This window comes from Microtus pennsylvanicus, chromosome 16 (assembly GCF_037038515.1).
Source record: "Microtus pennsylvanicus isolate mMicPen1 chromosome 16, mMicPen1.hap1, whole genome shotgun sequence".
NCBI lineage: Eukaryota > Metazoa > Chordata > Mammalia > Rodentia > Cricetidae > Microtus > Microtus pennsylvanicus.
The window spans coordinates 41,740,826-41,757,642 of NC_134594.1; the positions used below are offsets into that span (position 1 = coordinate 41,740,826).

Here is a 16,817-nt window from a genome sequence, read left to right on the forward strand (position 1 = left end):
TGAATAATTCATAAGGGATCATCTTATAATTTTGTTCATTTTCCAAGATCAAATGGTAAATGCTGATTACTTATCAATTTTTGCTTCCCCATTTAGTTCCTCCAGTCATACGAGTGTATCCAGAGAGTCAGGCCAGAGAACCTGGGGTAACTGCAAGCCTTCGGTGCCATGCCGAGGGCATACCAGACCCTCAGCTTGGCTGGCTGAAGAATGGAATTGACATTACACCAAAGCTCTCCAAACAGCTCACACTTCAAGGTGCCTGTTTCTTACATTATTTTCCTTAAATGAATGTGCAGATCTTTTATATTAAATTTTAGAAAAAAATTGCAATACAAATCACATGAAAAACAATGAGTTATTTCAATAACTGCTGGAAATATTAAAACATGGTTGCATTTAATAAAAATCTGATACATTCCTCTAATAGGTTTACTGTTATAAATAATAGTCTTGTCATAGAGATTAATATAGGATGCCATTATTTTTGTGATAAGTACAATATTTAATTATACACCTCTTTTGATTAATTGTTCTCCAATTGTTTACTTATTCCCTGTGACATCTTGAGTGTGTTTATCATTATCTTCAGATTGAAGTATCACTTCTAGTATTTTCTGGAGAGTTAGAACTTATTTGGTGATTAAAAATTGCTTTAATTTGTTTTTATCATAGAAAAGTTTCTTTTAAAAAGTTTCTCCATTAATTTAATAGATAGTTTTTTCAGTATAATAATTGATTGATAGTTGTGGCATTATAGTATAATATAAGAAAATATAATTCAGTAAAAGAGAGATAGCATCATTGCAGAAATACTAAACTGATATACCTAAATCTACCAAAAGGAAAAGTTCAGTAGAAAACCACACTTGAAGAATAGTAGTGTTTTCTTAACATAGTTAAAATCATTTTTTGGAATTCTTGTCTTGAAGTTCTTCCAGGTAGTCTCACTGGGTTCCCTTATCAAAGGATTAGTAAATATTGGCAGACATGTCTTTTTTCTAGAAATCCATGTTGTTTTCATTTCTGAATTGGAATTTTTACATCTGAGTTGGTAGAGTGGAAAGGTTGAACAGAGTTTGGTGGTCTGGGGACTGTTCATCTGTCCACTGTACGTACAAGGGTGTTAGGAGATCTGGAAATGTCTAGAGGCTCAGGTTCCAATAGCACTTACCAGCCATCTTCAGAAGTTTGGGCAGAATGATCAGGTTCTGGGAACTCTTTACCTGCTTCTATAAAGAACTAGAAGGTGCTAGAAGTTAAGGATTTGGGAAGATGTATTTGTGTGCACCAGGAGATGAGGAGCTGGAGCTTGGCCTGACTGCTCCAGGTCTTTCATTCCTTAGCTCTTTGTTAAGGAAGATGAGACGTTTGACTAACTGCTTAGGGGCTGGAAAACCTAACTTTCAGTACCCAAATAAGGGTGTAGGAAGAAGTTTGAGCCTATTTTTCAATTATTAATATAATATATACAAATGACTAATCAATTGTTATATAGATGAAATAGATCACAAATAAGTTGAAAATGAAAATGAATGACTTTTAATAAGGCTAAGTAATTTAAGTAATAAAAAAGCAGTTAAATATGATTTGTTGACTCTAATATCTTTAAAGATGTACATAAATCTGATGTGCTTTATAAATTGTTATGCTCAACAACTCACTTGCTGGCATGACGATGTATGAGCATAAAAGTCCTTATTATTTCTTCAATTGTCCCTTGTAAATTTCTTCAAATGGTATTGATAAATATCAGTCCATTTTTATTTTTATCATTTTAATAAACATAAATTTTCCTATTATTCCATTTTCATAGTAGATAATTTTAATCAGTAATTTTTTTATGCGAAACACTTCAAACTTTGGTTTATGTCAATAGTTACAAATCTATAAAACAACTTTTGAACTTTGAAAGTTCAAAATCTTACTAAATAAATAATTGACAGGTACACACTGTCACCTTTATGTATTTATGATTGCTTCTTCCATTTCAGAGCTTGTAACCCAGGCACAAAAGGCTAATCAAAATAATAGAAATAGAATGAAGAAAATTCCAATCATCACTTACTCCTGCCCCATCTTAATCATTTCTGACAGTAACTTATATTATACAAACCTGTGTCTGCCTGCTTCCAGGAATATCAGCAAGAGAGATTATAAAAGTTCTTCATTCCAATCTGAAACATAAAAAGTGGAGTCCCAGAAAAAAGAGTTTTTATCAATTATAATTATAAATGATGAGATTATTGAGAGAATAAGTGCAAATGCTAGATAAGAGTAGGAAACACAACCCAAGAGAAAGAAAACTGTGTACTATGGATAATGTAGTTCATGACGATAATTTAAAACTGTGGTTATTTAATTATTTATCTAGATATGTCTTTAATATTCATACATTGGGTCAAAGTCTATGAACAGACTGAGTAACTATGCATTATAGGGTAATACATGAATGAAGAGAAATAAAATCTCACCATATCACATATTAAACATTTTATTAGTATACAAGTGCAGAGATATGGTGGAAGAAGAGTAAAATTCAAGAAAGTAAAAGAAGACCCAGGGATACTAGAGAAGAAAAGGAAGCGTTAATATGAGGGATATGTTCAGCTGTGCCAGATACATAGAGAACTAAGAGAAGAATCTTCAAATGCATACCCGGGTTGGGTCAGCAGCTTGAACTGAAGGTGTTTGGAAAAGAAGAATCAATAACATTCTCTTTGGTGAGGTTAGAAATGATATACAAAAATAATATAAAAACATTTCATATTTGGAAAACATAGACTAAGAAAAGACAGTAGCTCTTCCTGTTTTTGGAGGGAAGTATTTTAAAGAGACAGAATGAGAGCCATGATGCAGAAAGAATCATAGAAATCAATAAGAAAAGAAGAACATCAGACCCATCCTTTGATTCTTCCAAGTGTCCTATCACTGACTTCCTGAGAACAGGAAGTTTAAGTATTACTTCCTGATCATTTCCATTTATTTCATGTTAAGCCATTTGCTTGTAATGATAGATAAATGATGAAGTCTTCAGTACTCTGCCCTTATCTACAGATGTTTCTTTATAAATGAAAACAAAGGAACTTCAGAGCTTAACTATACTATAGGTCAACTGAATTTATATTTATCTATACAATATTCCACCATACATGAAATACATACTCCTCTCAGTGAGCCATGGTTACATCTCTAAGACAATTTAGGTCATAAGGCTAGCCTTAAAAATATAGTTGAAAAAATTCCTTATGTATTATCAGATTTAAGTGTAAATGAAAATCAAAAAGAGAAACAGCAGAAACTATATAGCTGCAGACTAAGCAATATTCTTTGGAAGATCAATCAGTCACTGAGTAAACTGGAGAACACATATAAATATCTTGTAATTAAATTAAAATAATAGGACAATTTCCCAGAACAAGAATCAGGGAGTTTTGACAGGACAATTTTCAGCCATAAGTGCTTATAGAGACATAGATACACACACATAAACATCAAATATCAAAAAAAGTCTGAGAGATCTCCAATAAATAAACTAATCATGAATCTTAGAATACTAAAAAAAATAAAAAAGTCTAACAATATACAGCAAATTTTAAGAACTAATAAATGTATCACACAGTTTTTCAGATCATTTCATAGATTTTTAGGCTGCCAATAATTAAGCATCAATGAGAAGGAGATGGATATTGGTTATAAAGGAAAAGGGTAAATGAATAAGAAAACATGTTTAGTCACAGGTATTAGAAACACCAGAAAAAACAATGTAGGATAGGGACAGAGAAAGAAAGGGCAGTCTTCAAAAGCCAGTTTAGATGCATTATCAGCTACACAACAACTTAAAAGTAAAAACACAAAACTATAAATAATAAAAGAAAATTGAAATTAGTAAATACAGTGAAATAAAGTAAACCTTAGTATCACTTCCTTCTTGGGGAATGGCTTCCTGCTGATTGTCGTTGGCTGAGTCTCTAAAGGCAAGCACAAGCTCTGTTAAACTCAATCACTCAGACAAGTTGAGTCAGATGTTTTCTTCTGTATTACTAACTTGCCTCATTTTTGAGACAAAAGAGCTGATGAAAGCAGTCTAAGCAAAGAAGGGTTTATTCTGGCTTTCTCTTGAAGGGACACATTCCATTTGTTTTCACAGATAGGCTGTAAAGAGTGAGTAGGAAATGCATATGCTTTATGAAGCTCCAAGGTTTACTCTCAACCATTTCCCTACAGAGTGTTTACCTCCTAAAGAATCCAGGCACTTCCCAAACAGTGCCATCTTCTAAGGACCGAATGTTCAAACACAGAAGACTATGGGAGGCATTCCACTTAAAGCCACATTTTCTAATAGATGTTTGTGGGAGAAGATACTTCCCCGCTTCTCATCAATCTTTCTGTCACAACCAACACTTTTTTCTCTAATAGAACCACACCAATTTACCTGTCCTTCACCTGCCACATAGAGTTGGGTTCCAATCTGCTATATGCTGCATTGCTGCATTTGTGACCCAGAAACATGGAGCCTGGATACCTGACACCAGAGAGACATTCACATAAAAATGAAAAGGAGAGAAGAGAGATAAAACTCATGATAGCAATAGAACACAGGTTTTGACGTACGTAGTTCTCATAAAAATCAAGCCTTTGAACTTGAGTACTTGTAAGAATTCATTCTATGAATCTCAAACTCTTCATCTGATAATTAAATAGCATTTGTGTAGATTATCTAATAAGATATGTGAAGGTCCTAGCTTTTGTCCAGCATGTCATACATAATTAAATACTCCTTGGTTTTGAAGTTGAAAGATTCAACTTATTATTCAAGGATTTGATTAAAATAGTCTCTCACCAAGATTTGAAATCTTAAATGTACTTGTGGTGGTTATATTTCTTACATATAATTTATTTAAGGTAAGTTTTGGGGAAAGGTTTAGACAATTAAGTTATTACCTGCTTGTCTGCTTTTTTTAATATTTCCAAATATCTAATAAGGCTGCTTAAGTGACAGCCGTACACTGTTAACTTCCTTAATGAGACTTACTGATGTAATTCACTTAATCCACGAGAGTGACTTTTCTTAATGAGATGATAGACTTACTGATAGCATCTACTCAATCTGTGACAGATTTTCACATGTGCTACTTTAAGTGGACGAGATTGTTGCTGTTTGCTCTTTAGAAAAAATCTTAGTTTGCATTTTTTGTTTTGAATATAAATACATATATCAATAAGACAATCGTTACAAATAAGAAATATTCCATATGAATTTAGGAAGAGGAGATGTTATAAAATGTAAAGTCTCATTTGCTAGTGCTGAGCTCTCGACAATGGAGCGACAACACAATGTACAAACACTTGAGAACCTCTGGAGCAACGGGGCACATCTCCCAAATATGGGAGAAGGAAAGAAAACAGTTTAATTAGGACAAGCGCAGTGAGATGTTTGACCGTGTAATCGGAACGCGCAGTGCCAAAGCTAAAACCGTCCTTACAAGCCTTGTTTGCCTTCTGTTTCCAGCAAACGGCAGTGAGGTCCACATCAGTAACGTGCGCTATGAAGACACTGGAGCGTACACGTGCATTGCTAGGAATGAAGCGGGCGTGGATGAAGACATCTCTTCTCTGTTTGTGGAAGATTCTGCTAGGAAGACCCGTATGTATTGAGCCCAACCTCCAACACGAGTGCGCGCGCGCGCGCACACACACACACACACACATCTATTTATATATACACACGCACACTACACATTTTACAGCGTTCTCCTTTGTAGTTTGTGACACACGCAGAACATAAAAATATTTTTAAAAAATGTGTTCATGAGGAATAGAAATCTTAAAATACTCAAAATAGACTTGGAGAGGTCTGAAAGCTGATGCCGTTTTCCTTCCAGGAAGAGCATCAGTGCGCCAGTGCACATAAGATGTTCCAGACACTGACTTCCTGGGCGCTCATGTGAGAAGTTAAATCCTTGCACAATTCCTTTTTCCAAACAGGCTGTAACGTTTTAGGTCCTCTCACAATCATTGCTGTTCTTATGTGTGGTTTGAACTTTGCCTCTTTCTGATTCTGCCAGTGGCAGAGCAGCCATTGAAGCGGCAGCTGTGCTGTGACCTCCCCTGCAGCACAGTCTCCCCGCCCCAGTGTCCATTTAGTAAGAAAAATCCTTTGTCATCACGGCGTGTGCCATATGGTACTCCCTTGGAGTTAGGATAAAAATGTGCCATACAGAAAAGTTTAAAGCTGATTTCATGTGTACTCACTTGCACATTTCAATGGACATTTGGCGAACCCAGGCTAAATAGAGTATCCTCCGCTTTAAACATTTTATCATTTTTTTCATGATCACATTTGATTTTATCTCTATTGTGTGATACAATATAGTGAATTTTCTTCATCGTGTTGTGTCATGATGGCAGACACAGAAAGGGAATGATGAAAGCCGCACATGTGTGCCGCAGCTGAAGTCTATGTTAAGTAAAGGCCAGGCAACAGCGCAGGTATCTTCTTGATCGTGTTTACCATGGAGTGGCTGTGTGGTGACGTAGACTGCGTGGACTCAGGCTGTCACCTTTGCTCATTGGTCATTTTTGACTAGTGTAAATTTTGATAGTTTCTGAGGTTTTGGAACTCTCATTTGGAGCCTATTTCTCTGAGCCTAATTTTGATGGAGGTAGATGTTGAAATATGAGTGGCGGGGCTGCATCCCCAGCACCCGGCCGCCCACAGGCTCGCTCTAGCTTATGCCCTGAAATAATTACACGGAAACTGTATTCTTTTAAACACTGCTTGGCCCATTTCTATCTAGCCTCTTCTAGGCTAGCCCATTTCTAATAATCTGCTGTAGCCCACGAGCTGGCTTACCAGGAATGATCTTAACCTGCGTCTGCCTGGAATGGGAGAATCATGGCGACTCTGTCTGAGGCTTCTTACCTCACTTCCTCTTCCTCCCAGCATTCTGTTCTGTTTACTCCACCCACCTATGTTCTAAGCTATGAGCCCAAGCAGTTTATTACTTAACCAATGAAATCAACAGATTGATATATGACACTCCCACATCAGGTAGAAACGTCAGCAAAAAATCTTGTTACTCGCTCTTACATCAAAGATTGAAGGTAAGTACGAGCAAACAAGCAGGAGCCTACCCAGACCTGTCAATCAACGAAATTTTTCTATAATGTCTCCGGGAAGAGCAAACATCTTCATAAGTAAATATTTAAATAGATAAGTTTTGAGTTATAAAAGTAAAAATTAAAGCCAAATTGCTAACCTAAAGTCATGATTTCTTTATTCCTTCTATTTTTCCTAACAATTACCACTTAACTTTTTCTTAAAATTTAATTATAAGTAACTGACAACTTGCTTTTTATTTGTTATGATTGTACTCCTGACATTTGACTTTATTCTTCTGATTTTCTTATCAGTGCCACATCTGTGATACTAATATAAAATACTATTTTATAAAGCAGTCATGGAAGTTACATTAGCTATTTATTATAGTTATAGAAAAATGCAAAATGAAGATGCATGTGCATGCACTGGTCCTCAATAAACTTAAAATGTAATCTTAATGTGATAGGTCTCTGTGATCCTCAAAGTGTGCAGCAAAACAAAGCTGTGGTTGTGTAAAGACTACTCTAAGAAGGATTGCTTCTGATTATCCCTGTTGAGGCTTATTTCTGGTTCTTCCTAGAAACATAGAGACTGAGCATTTGCAGTAAGATATCTACATTTTTAGAAAGCCAAAACAACCATTCATGCACCTGTCTGCCACAGCTTTTCTCTTCCTACTTGAAAGAATTTAAGAGAATAATAATAAATATTCTAAAACCATCAAAAGTTATTTCAAAGCCTTTATTCCTTTAAAAAGGTGAAAACACACAAACACACACAAATGCACACACACAACACACACACATGCACTGGTTAACTGAAAGTGAATGTATTATGTAATAGGAGAGTATTTCAATAGTCTGACAGTTCTGTGATTTGAGCATGGCACGTGCCCATTTTGAGCTTCAATTCTTCGGCTGTAACAGAAAATAAAAACGAGCAAACTAAGAAATTGTGGTTAGATACTACATATAAAATCCTTACCAGACTAGGAGCACACTGTGCATTCTCACTCCAACTCTGAAAATAGTTTCTAGATCCTTGTTAGCATGATTTTCTTTTAAATAAAATTCTGGAAAATACAGTGGAAATCAGAGACTCTGCTCTGAATGATGCTGATAAACATAAACTACACATAGTTGCAAATGGATATGAGTACACACAGTTGTGTTTATTAGTATGAAGACATATTCAAAATATTTCTTTTCACATTTAAAAAGAAATAACTCTTATCTATTTTCCTCTACTGTGGATATTGAAATATTTCAAATAAAAGCAAAGAAAGAAAAAAAACCAGCTATGTCACAGACATAGCCTAAGTGAAACCTGCAAGTCCAATCACCTCCTATTGACTGCCACTGAGGATGGCAGTGTTTCATCTTGAGCTTCATTCTGGACGATGTGCAATAGTACGGAGCCTCATGCTTACCGTAGACCATTGGAGAATAATTTGGTTGGTCAATAAATTGTACAATACATAATCTATTTAGCAACAGTTTTGTAGCAATAATTCAGCCACCTCCTACATATCATCACAATTTCCTTCTAGTTAACTGTTCAGCATTGTGAGGCTGTTGAGAGAATAATTCGTGAAAAGCATGAGATGGGCAATGTCTTGCACCTGCCTTTCTACCTCAGTCTTTGGAGGTACAGAGCCTGGTTTTGTTACCAAACCTCACTGCAAGTTTTTTCAGTGAAAATCAGAATGGCCAAGGAGGACCCCTCACTGATAACTGAGGCTATGTAAAGTTCAGAGTGTGGTAACTAGGGTTTAGTAGCCGAGTCCTAGAGGGTTGCATGATGGCTGTAGGTGGAAAGAGGGGGATGGTGTGAGGCACATGTGTGGATTTAGACAAAGGACATGGACTATTTAGAAGGAAATATCTTGCGTTTGGCAAACACTTTCGAAAACTCTAATCCTGGTAGTGCTCAGCTGACAAAGACTCACCTTCAGGTTAAAGTACATGATGAGCAATCTGTCGGCCATAGGGAGTGTTTAAGCTGCAGGCTACATAAAACCAAGCAAGCATTACATCACATCTGGCCAGAATTTTAGTAAGAATTGGGGTTAATACAGCTAATTGAACTTGTTAGAACATCAGATGTAAATGTATTGTAAGAGCATATTGTGGTTTAAATATAATAAATACATATGACAATGTATATGTTATATATTATTTCATTTTCCATTGTCAGCCGGTTACAGTTGGAGAGATTAGATTATTACACTAATCTTTATAAAAGTTAATTACATCAAAAGTGACTTTCTATGATAACATGAGTTAATATTATTGTTTAAAGTTTATTATTATAAAGCATAATTTAAGATTCCTGAAGGGAACATATCTTTTTGGAAATGAAATTAGTTTTAAATGTAGATGATCAATCATCTTAGTATCATTCACAAAACTGGTTTCCTTTTCCAAATTCATTTGTAATACTAACTGTGTCATGGTATTTCTGAAGCTGTTCGGGGCTGCTCTAAATCTGTATTCCCTTCTGTCACTGGCCCTTCACACACACGTTAGCTACACATCCATTGCTATGAAACAGTTCTTCCACTCTGGGCCCTGTGCTGCTCTCCATAGAATGTCTTAACTGTGATTACATTAGGAATTCCTTTTAGAAAGTTAATGTTTTTGTTTTCATACTGTAATCCCAATGGTGGGATGCTTTGATACATAAAAGAGAAGCTTGGTCTTCCCTCAACTTGATATGTCATGCTTTCTTGATTCCCAGGGGAAGCCTTACCCCTTCTGAATGGAGAGAGAAGAGGAACGGATGGTGGGGTAGAAAGGAGGTGGGGGAAGGAATGGGAGAGAGGGGAGTGAGAAGGCAGAGGAAACTGTTGGGTCTGTAAAATATACAATTTTTTTAAAGAATGTTCTAAATGTGGATTCAGAGGGGCTACTTATTCATTTCATGGCCACCCAGAATTGAAATAATAACATAGAAACTATATTAATTAAAACACTTATCAGCCTATTAGCTTGGGCTTCTTATTAACTAATTCTTACATCTTAAATTAACCAATTCCTATTAATTTGTATTTTACCACGAGGCTCGTGGTTTACTGATAAGATTCTGGCATCTGTCTCCTTTGGCAGCTATATGGCATCTCCTTGATTCTGCCTTCTTTTCTCCTCTATCTCTGCTTGGAATTCCTGCCTTGCTCTATTCTGCACTGCAATAGACCCAAAGCAGCATCTTTATTAACCAATGATAATAAAACATATTCACAGCATGCAGAAGGAAATCCCACATCATAAATGTGTTAAATTCTACAGTAAGTTTACTTGCATAAATAAATCATTTGAACATGTGATGTTAAAATTTGTAAATCACTATGCAAATTTTTAATAGCTGTCATTTAAGTTACAACATTTTAATATATAAAACATTAATTATTTGTATTAAATATATACAACATTTAAATATATAAAAATGTATTTTAAATATATAAAATGCAGTCATTTTGTTCAAAAAAACCTTAAGAATATTATTGAAGACTTCAGTTTCTTTATAATATTTAGATACGAATGAATTTTTTCTATACATGGATTATATCCATGGATATGCATAGGAGTGCAGGTGCCCAAAGTAGTCTGAAGTCTGAGTTGGAACCTCTGAAGGTGGAGGTATAAAATACTGCTTGCAGGCTGCCCAACGTGGCTCCTGGGAACCTGAACTCGTATTCTGTCTGAGAACAGTAAGCTCTGAATAACTTACTGAATAACAGTAACACTACCTCTGAATCCTCTCTACAACTCTGCAAAATCTCTTAAAGTCTTATGATGCATTTGCCTATTTCATAAAAGGAAGAGAGTATTAGTTTGGCTTAAAGCCTGGCATTATCTGAATATGTCAATGCAAACCTGGAGTCAGAGCAGATTTTGGTATTACAAGCACGCCAATGAGTCATTTGTGAGAAAGGAGAAATACATAAAAGGGAGGTATTATGGATTCAATGAAATCTTGTGAATGTCTGCATGAAAATGATATAATCATGTGAAATTAAATTTATAATTAATCAAACAGTAATTAGGGTAGGTAGAGCAGTTCTCTGCTTATTTTCTTATTTCTTTATGATCCACAAATATAAAGACTAGTAAGGTGTTTGCAATCCCATTTTAATGGGTGCTTCCAGCTTGGTGCTCAGCGCCTCAGTCAGCTACCAGAAAAGAAACAAGCATGTGCAAGCAAAATGGAGTAAGCTAATAAATGAGAACAGCTACTTCTCACTAAGTATTTTGTCCAGTATTCAATAGAAGTGCTATACTAATAATATTAAAGCACAATGAAAAATGAGCATTTCAGTTGGAAGATTTCTAAAACTGCACATTTTATACTTGTTATGAATGTTTACCCATTATAGGTATACTATGAAGGAAATGGTCTATAAGCTTTTTATTCTGTAGAATTTTATTCTCAACAGCGAAAATGTTTATGCTATGTAGTTTGCACACCACTTTCACATCCTTGAGGTAAATTGTAGAATAAGTCTTTTAATCTTCTGACCAGCGCATGCTGAAATTATTGGCCTCATCATTCGTTGTCTGAAGCCTATAAATGTAATAGTTCACAATAAGAAAGGCGGAATGCTGTCTTCTGCAAAAAGTGATCAATTTTCTACATTTTTAATATTAAGACCTTTTCTAAGATTTACCAAAATAAGAAAGGTTTCATTCATGTTGCTTAAATTTATTTTTAATATATGACAAGCTTTTGTGTATTTCTTTTTATCATGTAAGTAGGAGTTAGCCAGATTTCTGTCTTCATCATAGGAGGATATTTTCCTCTGATTGTCAGGGGAAACCTATATATTAGAAACTCATTACACCTATTTGATGGACTACAATAATGTGGGTTATCTTCTGTCAATCTTCCTAAGATTGTTTGGCATAGTGTAATCTTCAAAAAATATATTTGCTTTATTAGATTACTCAGGCTTCTAAGAAGAAAATCAGTATTTTTACAAGACTACTTCTTCATAATATATAAGTGTATACAAATAATCAGGGTCTAAATTTTTGTCTTCAGGCTTCATGTGAACATGAAGTTACCCCCATCCACACACACACACACACACACACACACACACACACACACACACGCACACACCATAAAGAGCCTGCTGTGACAAAGCCTAAGACATAATTTACCTCTCAGGTGCCTATGTGACTTGAACAAAAAACATAAAGGGGTACTTTTGACTTCAAAGCTCCACTTGAAAAAATTCTGTGTAATCCTCAAGAAAAGTGACTGGCCAACACATCACTGACCTTCAGACCATTGCATTTATTCCAATTGTTTGCTTTCTCCATTGGATCTTGACTATGTTATTTTATATTTTTAGATTTAACTGTGATGGAGGTAAATAGCATTGAAGACATTTGCTAAAACAAGTATCTAGGGGATCTGGTGATCTGAAACCCTTGGCTATCTCTAGCATATGCAAAGAGCTCAGGTGTTTCATATAGTTGCAATTATCATTACTGCTCTGTGCTGAATAATGGATAAAAACCACTACCTGAATAAAATTATCAACAACACATTTGGATATGGTATTCTTAAAGAAAAGGGGGATTTTAATTATTTTATACTTAATATCAAAATGTTTTAAAGTATAGCATTTTTATAAATTACTTGATCAAATTTTAGAAGGTGCAGCAACTGTTTAATATTTTACTTTAAATCTTAGATATTTTTTTTCTGCTCAAAGTACCTAAGTTTTTTTGTGGTTCATATTTATACAGCACATTCTTCCTCGAGATTGAAATATTCTTCATGAGCATAAGATTTATAGTTTTATTAAAATAAGGTCATTTCCTTCTGGTAGTGTGAGTGTTAGAAATATACTATTTTAGGAAAGTATATATCTACATATAAGGGCATTTACATCTTATCCATCAGGCTTCGAATGTTTTATTTTCCGTCTTGTGTTTTCAGGAGACTGCACTGAAAACCTTCACAGTAGACATCAATGCTCCTTTTCTCGAAACTTCTCTCCACACATCTGATTGACTTTTACTCTGATGCTTCTCCTCTGCTAAGCATCTTTAGCTGGCTTCCCTTCTAGTCTATCACCATAATGGCAACTGCCACAGTGTCGAGGCTGCCATTGCTGGTTCTGATCCCTCTCTGATTTTGAGAATACATGGAGCAGCTGGCATTGTTCTCTTATTAGCTATTGTTTGGGAGCACAGAGGGCAAAGAAGTGTAGAGATGCAGCAAGGACTCCAGAAGAACAGGGCAGGGTCTTCCTTTGGCCCTTTCCCAACACTCACTTTCTAGTGAAACAATTAGACATATTGGTGTAACTTAGCAGTAGCATTAATATTTCAAGCAGGAAAGACAAGAGATAATAATATAAGCCACAGCCTCTAAGTTGTTATCTAAATTCGAGGGACAAAAGTGTTCTCTTTTTATTCAATATTAGATATCAACGATCCTTATGCTTAGAATGTCACCTCTAAAAACCATGTGCAATTTTATTATTAATATATGTAAATTAAGCTTCATCTGGCCTTGGCCACCTTGTGTTAAAATTTCCATGACTGGCCTTGACTCGGGCCAGTTTTTCATGCACAGTTTTTCACACAGATTTTATATAGGCAAATATAATATAGGGGTTTGTGGAGCTTACAATGGATGCTGCTCTCTCTGATCTCACCTGGAAAATAAATATATTCTGGCTGAGTTGCAGCCCGTGTGTCCCTGACATTCTATATACTAATGGCCCAAAAGTAAAAGCTCTACCCTGGTTGGTTCTAATAACAAAACTCAGAGTTAATGCATGTTTTCAAGACTTCTCCCACTGAGCTGCCTTGCCCGACTTTCCCCGTCTTCTGATTTTAACATGGGCACTGGGGATCCGAACTCCAGTCCTTATACTTTCAGAACAAGGCCTTATCCACCTCGTCATCTCCCCAGACCTGTCTCTTCAGATTTAGAGACAGGTAATATTGACTCGGTAAAGCTTGCCTTACATGTCTCTAAAGTTTCCCTGCCTCTGCCTCCTCAGTCCTAGAATGCATCTGTGAACCATCTGAAAAATCTAGATGATTTTATTTGAATGGTTCTGTGTGTTATAAACAGAACTTACAGCTTTGCACATTTTAGTCATCCCCTGCTCCGGAGCCCTTCCATGACCATTGCAAAAATCATATTGTTGCCTCCCGTTTCTTGATATTTAGGTCACAAGCCAAAGGATTTTTCTTTAATGATGTTCCTGGGGACGTTTTTTTTTGTTTAAAAACATATATGTATCTATATATATGTAAATGTGATGTACTTACAGGTATCCACATACATATACTCATGTATTGTGTATGGTCTAAACACTGTTCTAGACTCTTTTAAAATTTTATCTTATTTGATGCTCATAAAGCCACTGCTAACTTTTTGTCTCTTCACAATCTTGCAATACATTTTCTTCAAATATATCTTAGGATGAAGTTCATTAAGGTTACTTCAGAATCAGTATTTTTATAAAACACTTTTTTCCCCTATGAGCACAGGTCATTCAGTGTGACACCGAATGTGTTTTAGTTATTATCTGGTGTCTGTTAATGACCCAGAAGCCATATTTCTAACCTACTTCAGAGATTTTCTTGTTCATGTTTTGTTGACCTTGTACCCATACATCTGTCCTGTTTTCTAACTGTAATGTTAAGACAATTTTACTAAAGTACAAATTGTGTTTGCCGGAATGATTGAACATCGCTATTTAATTTATTTGTTTTGAAATCACAATTTATATCTTCCCCCAGGAATATCTAACAATCTGTATTTATCTTGATAAATGATTTTTAAGAATGCCCATTTCCTTTAAATGATGGATATTGTTTTTACACTGTTTATATATTTTTATTAAAATTATATTTTTATATCACTATGTTAATTATGCTGTTAAGGGTATATTAAACAGTGTTGAGTTTGAAATGTATGCTCAATAATAAATAGTGTTAGAAAGAATGGTCTTTTATATTGGCAGTGGTGGTGCACTTAGGAGGCAGAGGAGGCAGATCTCTGAGTTCCTGAGTTTGAGGCCAGCCTGGTCTACAGAACAAGTTTCAGGGAGGCAGTGCTATGCAGAGAAGCCCTGTCTGGAACCAGAATAAAAAAGAATTGTCTTTGCAAAATCCTAGAGTCCCTGCAACAGTTTTAGAGAAACAAAGAGTTTTTATTTTTCTTAATTAGCAGATGTGCTAATTTACATCCAGCTGGTCTTCTATGACTTTGATAGTTTTATCTCTTCGATAGTAAGAAATAGAGATGGACAGACTGTTGGACTACACTATACTTTTTTTTTTTACTGTGTTCCACTTTTGAAATATTTTTATTAGTTAGAGCATCTTGAGTTTTTTCTGTGATGTATATATCTTCATAGACAGTAACTATTAAATGCCTGCTTACATGCCAAGTACTGGAGATATTTTAAAATCATTTAACTTTACTGCTCTGATTGCTACTGTGGTGTATTTTCTAGATGTGGAGAGCAAAAGAGGAAATCACTTGGATTCTGGCACATGATGGCATGGTTTGGAGTCACACCACAGGACGCATTTCTCCCAGTTTATCTCTACTCACCAAAGAATAGTTACTAATGTTAGCACTTATTACATGAATTAAGCAAATTAGTTGAGTGATGGATTATGAAAGTTCATTCATACTTCCTCACAGTAATTAAGTCAGAATTTCCATGTCTAGAGGATTTGGGGTGCTAATAATCTGGATTGGTGGGTGTTAGCTGTAACGTATTCTTGAATTTTGTTTTCTTGTACGAAGAACAGGTAGGTCTAAGGTGACTTGCTGAACACTTGATTACCTAATGTCTTCTATATTTCTCTACTCAAGTTTAGCTTTTCTATTTTTTTTTCAAGACAGGGCTTATCTGTAGCTTTGGTGCCTGTCCTGGAAGTAGTTCTTGTAGACCACGCTGGCCTTGAGTTCACAGAGATCAGCCTGCCTCTGCCTCCCAAGCGATGGGATTAAATGCATGTGCTATTGCTGCCCAGGCAGGAAATAGAATTATTTTAAAGCCACTTTAGGGGCATTGTAACCTATGTCTTAGAGTTTCAGAAAATTCATTCTAGAGTAAGCTCCTTACTAGAATAGGAGAACACTTGAATGGTCATGGGCAGAGGGACAGTGTTGGGGACCAGCCTCAACAAAAACACCTTTTGACAGATAGGGGGGTGGGTATCAGAAAAATAAGAGCACAAAGACACGAGTAAAATAATAAAACAGAAAACATAGGATAGTATTGGGAGGGAGTTCCAGTGAATACTTCTATCACCCACATTTAATTTCCAATTGTTCAAAATACCCCTGACCTCAAAAGGTAGAAGTAAGATAAAAAGAAAAAAAACTACATTAACATAGGACAAGGGAAATGAACAGACCAGTTGAAGGTTGCCAGGCTACATTCTGTTGCTAGAGCAAAACAAGTTCACACCCTAGACAAAACATTCTGTAGGCAAACTACTCCCTAGGTGGGATTCATTGTTATCTCCTTAAGGGAGTAGGGATTTAGTTGGATCCTTAGACTTTTGTTTGGAGTAGAAACAAATCTACTATTCTATTCTTGAAAATATTATATTTTCAAGATATTATATATAGACCTGCTGACAATAACCTTGAGAGAGCAGAATTCTCTGATCTAAATCTAGATGGTACCTTTGTTTGAGGGAGAAACACAATAACCTTG

At 35.5% G+C, this 16,817-nt stretch overlaps 1 protein-coding gene across 1 annotated transcript in view; it reads left to right on the plus strand.

The window, feature by feature from the left end:
* Window positions 1-16,817, plus strand: part of Fstl5 (follistatin like 5) — a 405,920-nt gene that overhangs the window by 308,950 nt on the left and 80,153 nt on the right. The window contains exons 10-11 of the mRNA XM_075950900.1: window positions 97-258; window positions 5,513-5,647. Coding sequence (XP_075807015.1) covers window positions 97-258; window positions 5,513-5,647 — 297 coding nt within the window. The remainder of the gene's footprint in view (window positions 1-96; window positions 259-5,512; window positions 5,648-16,817) is intronic.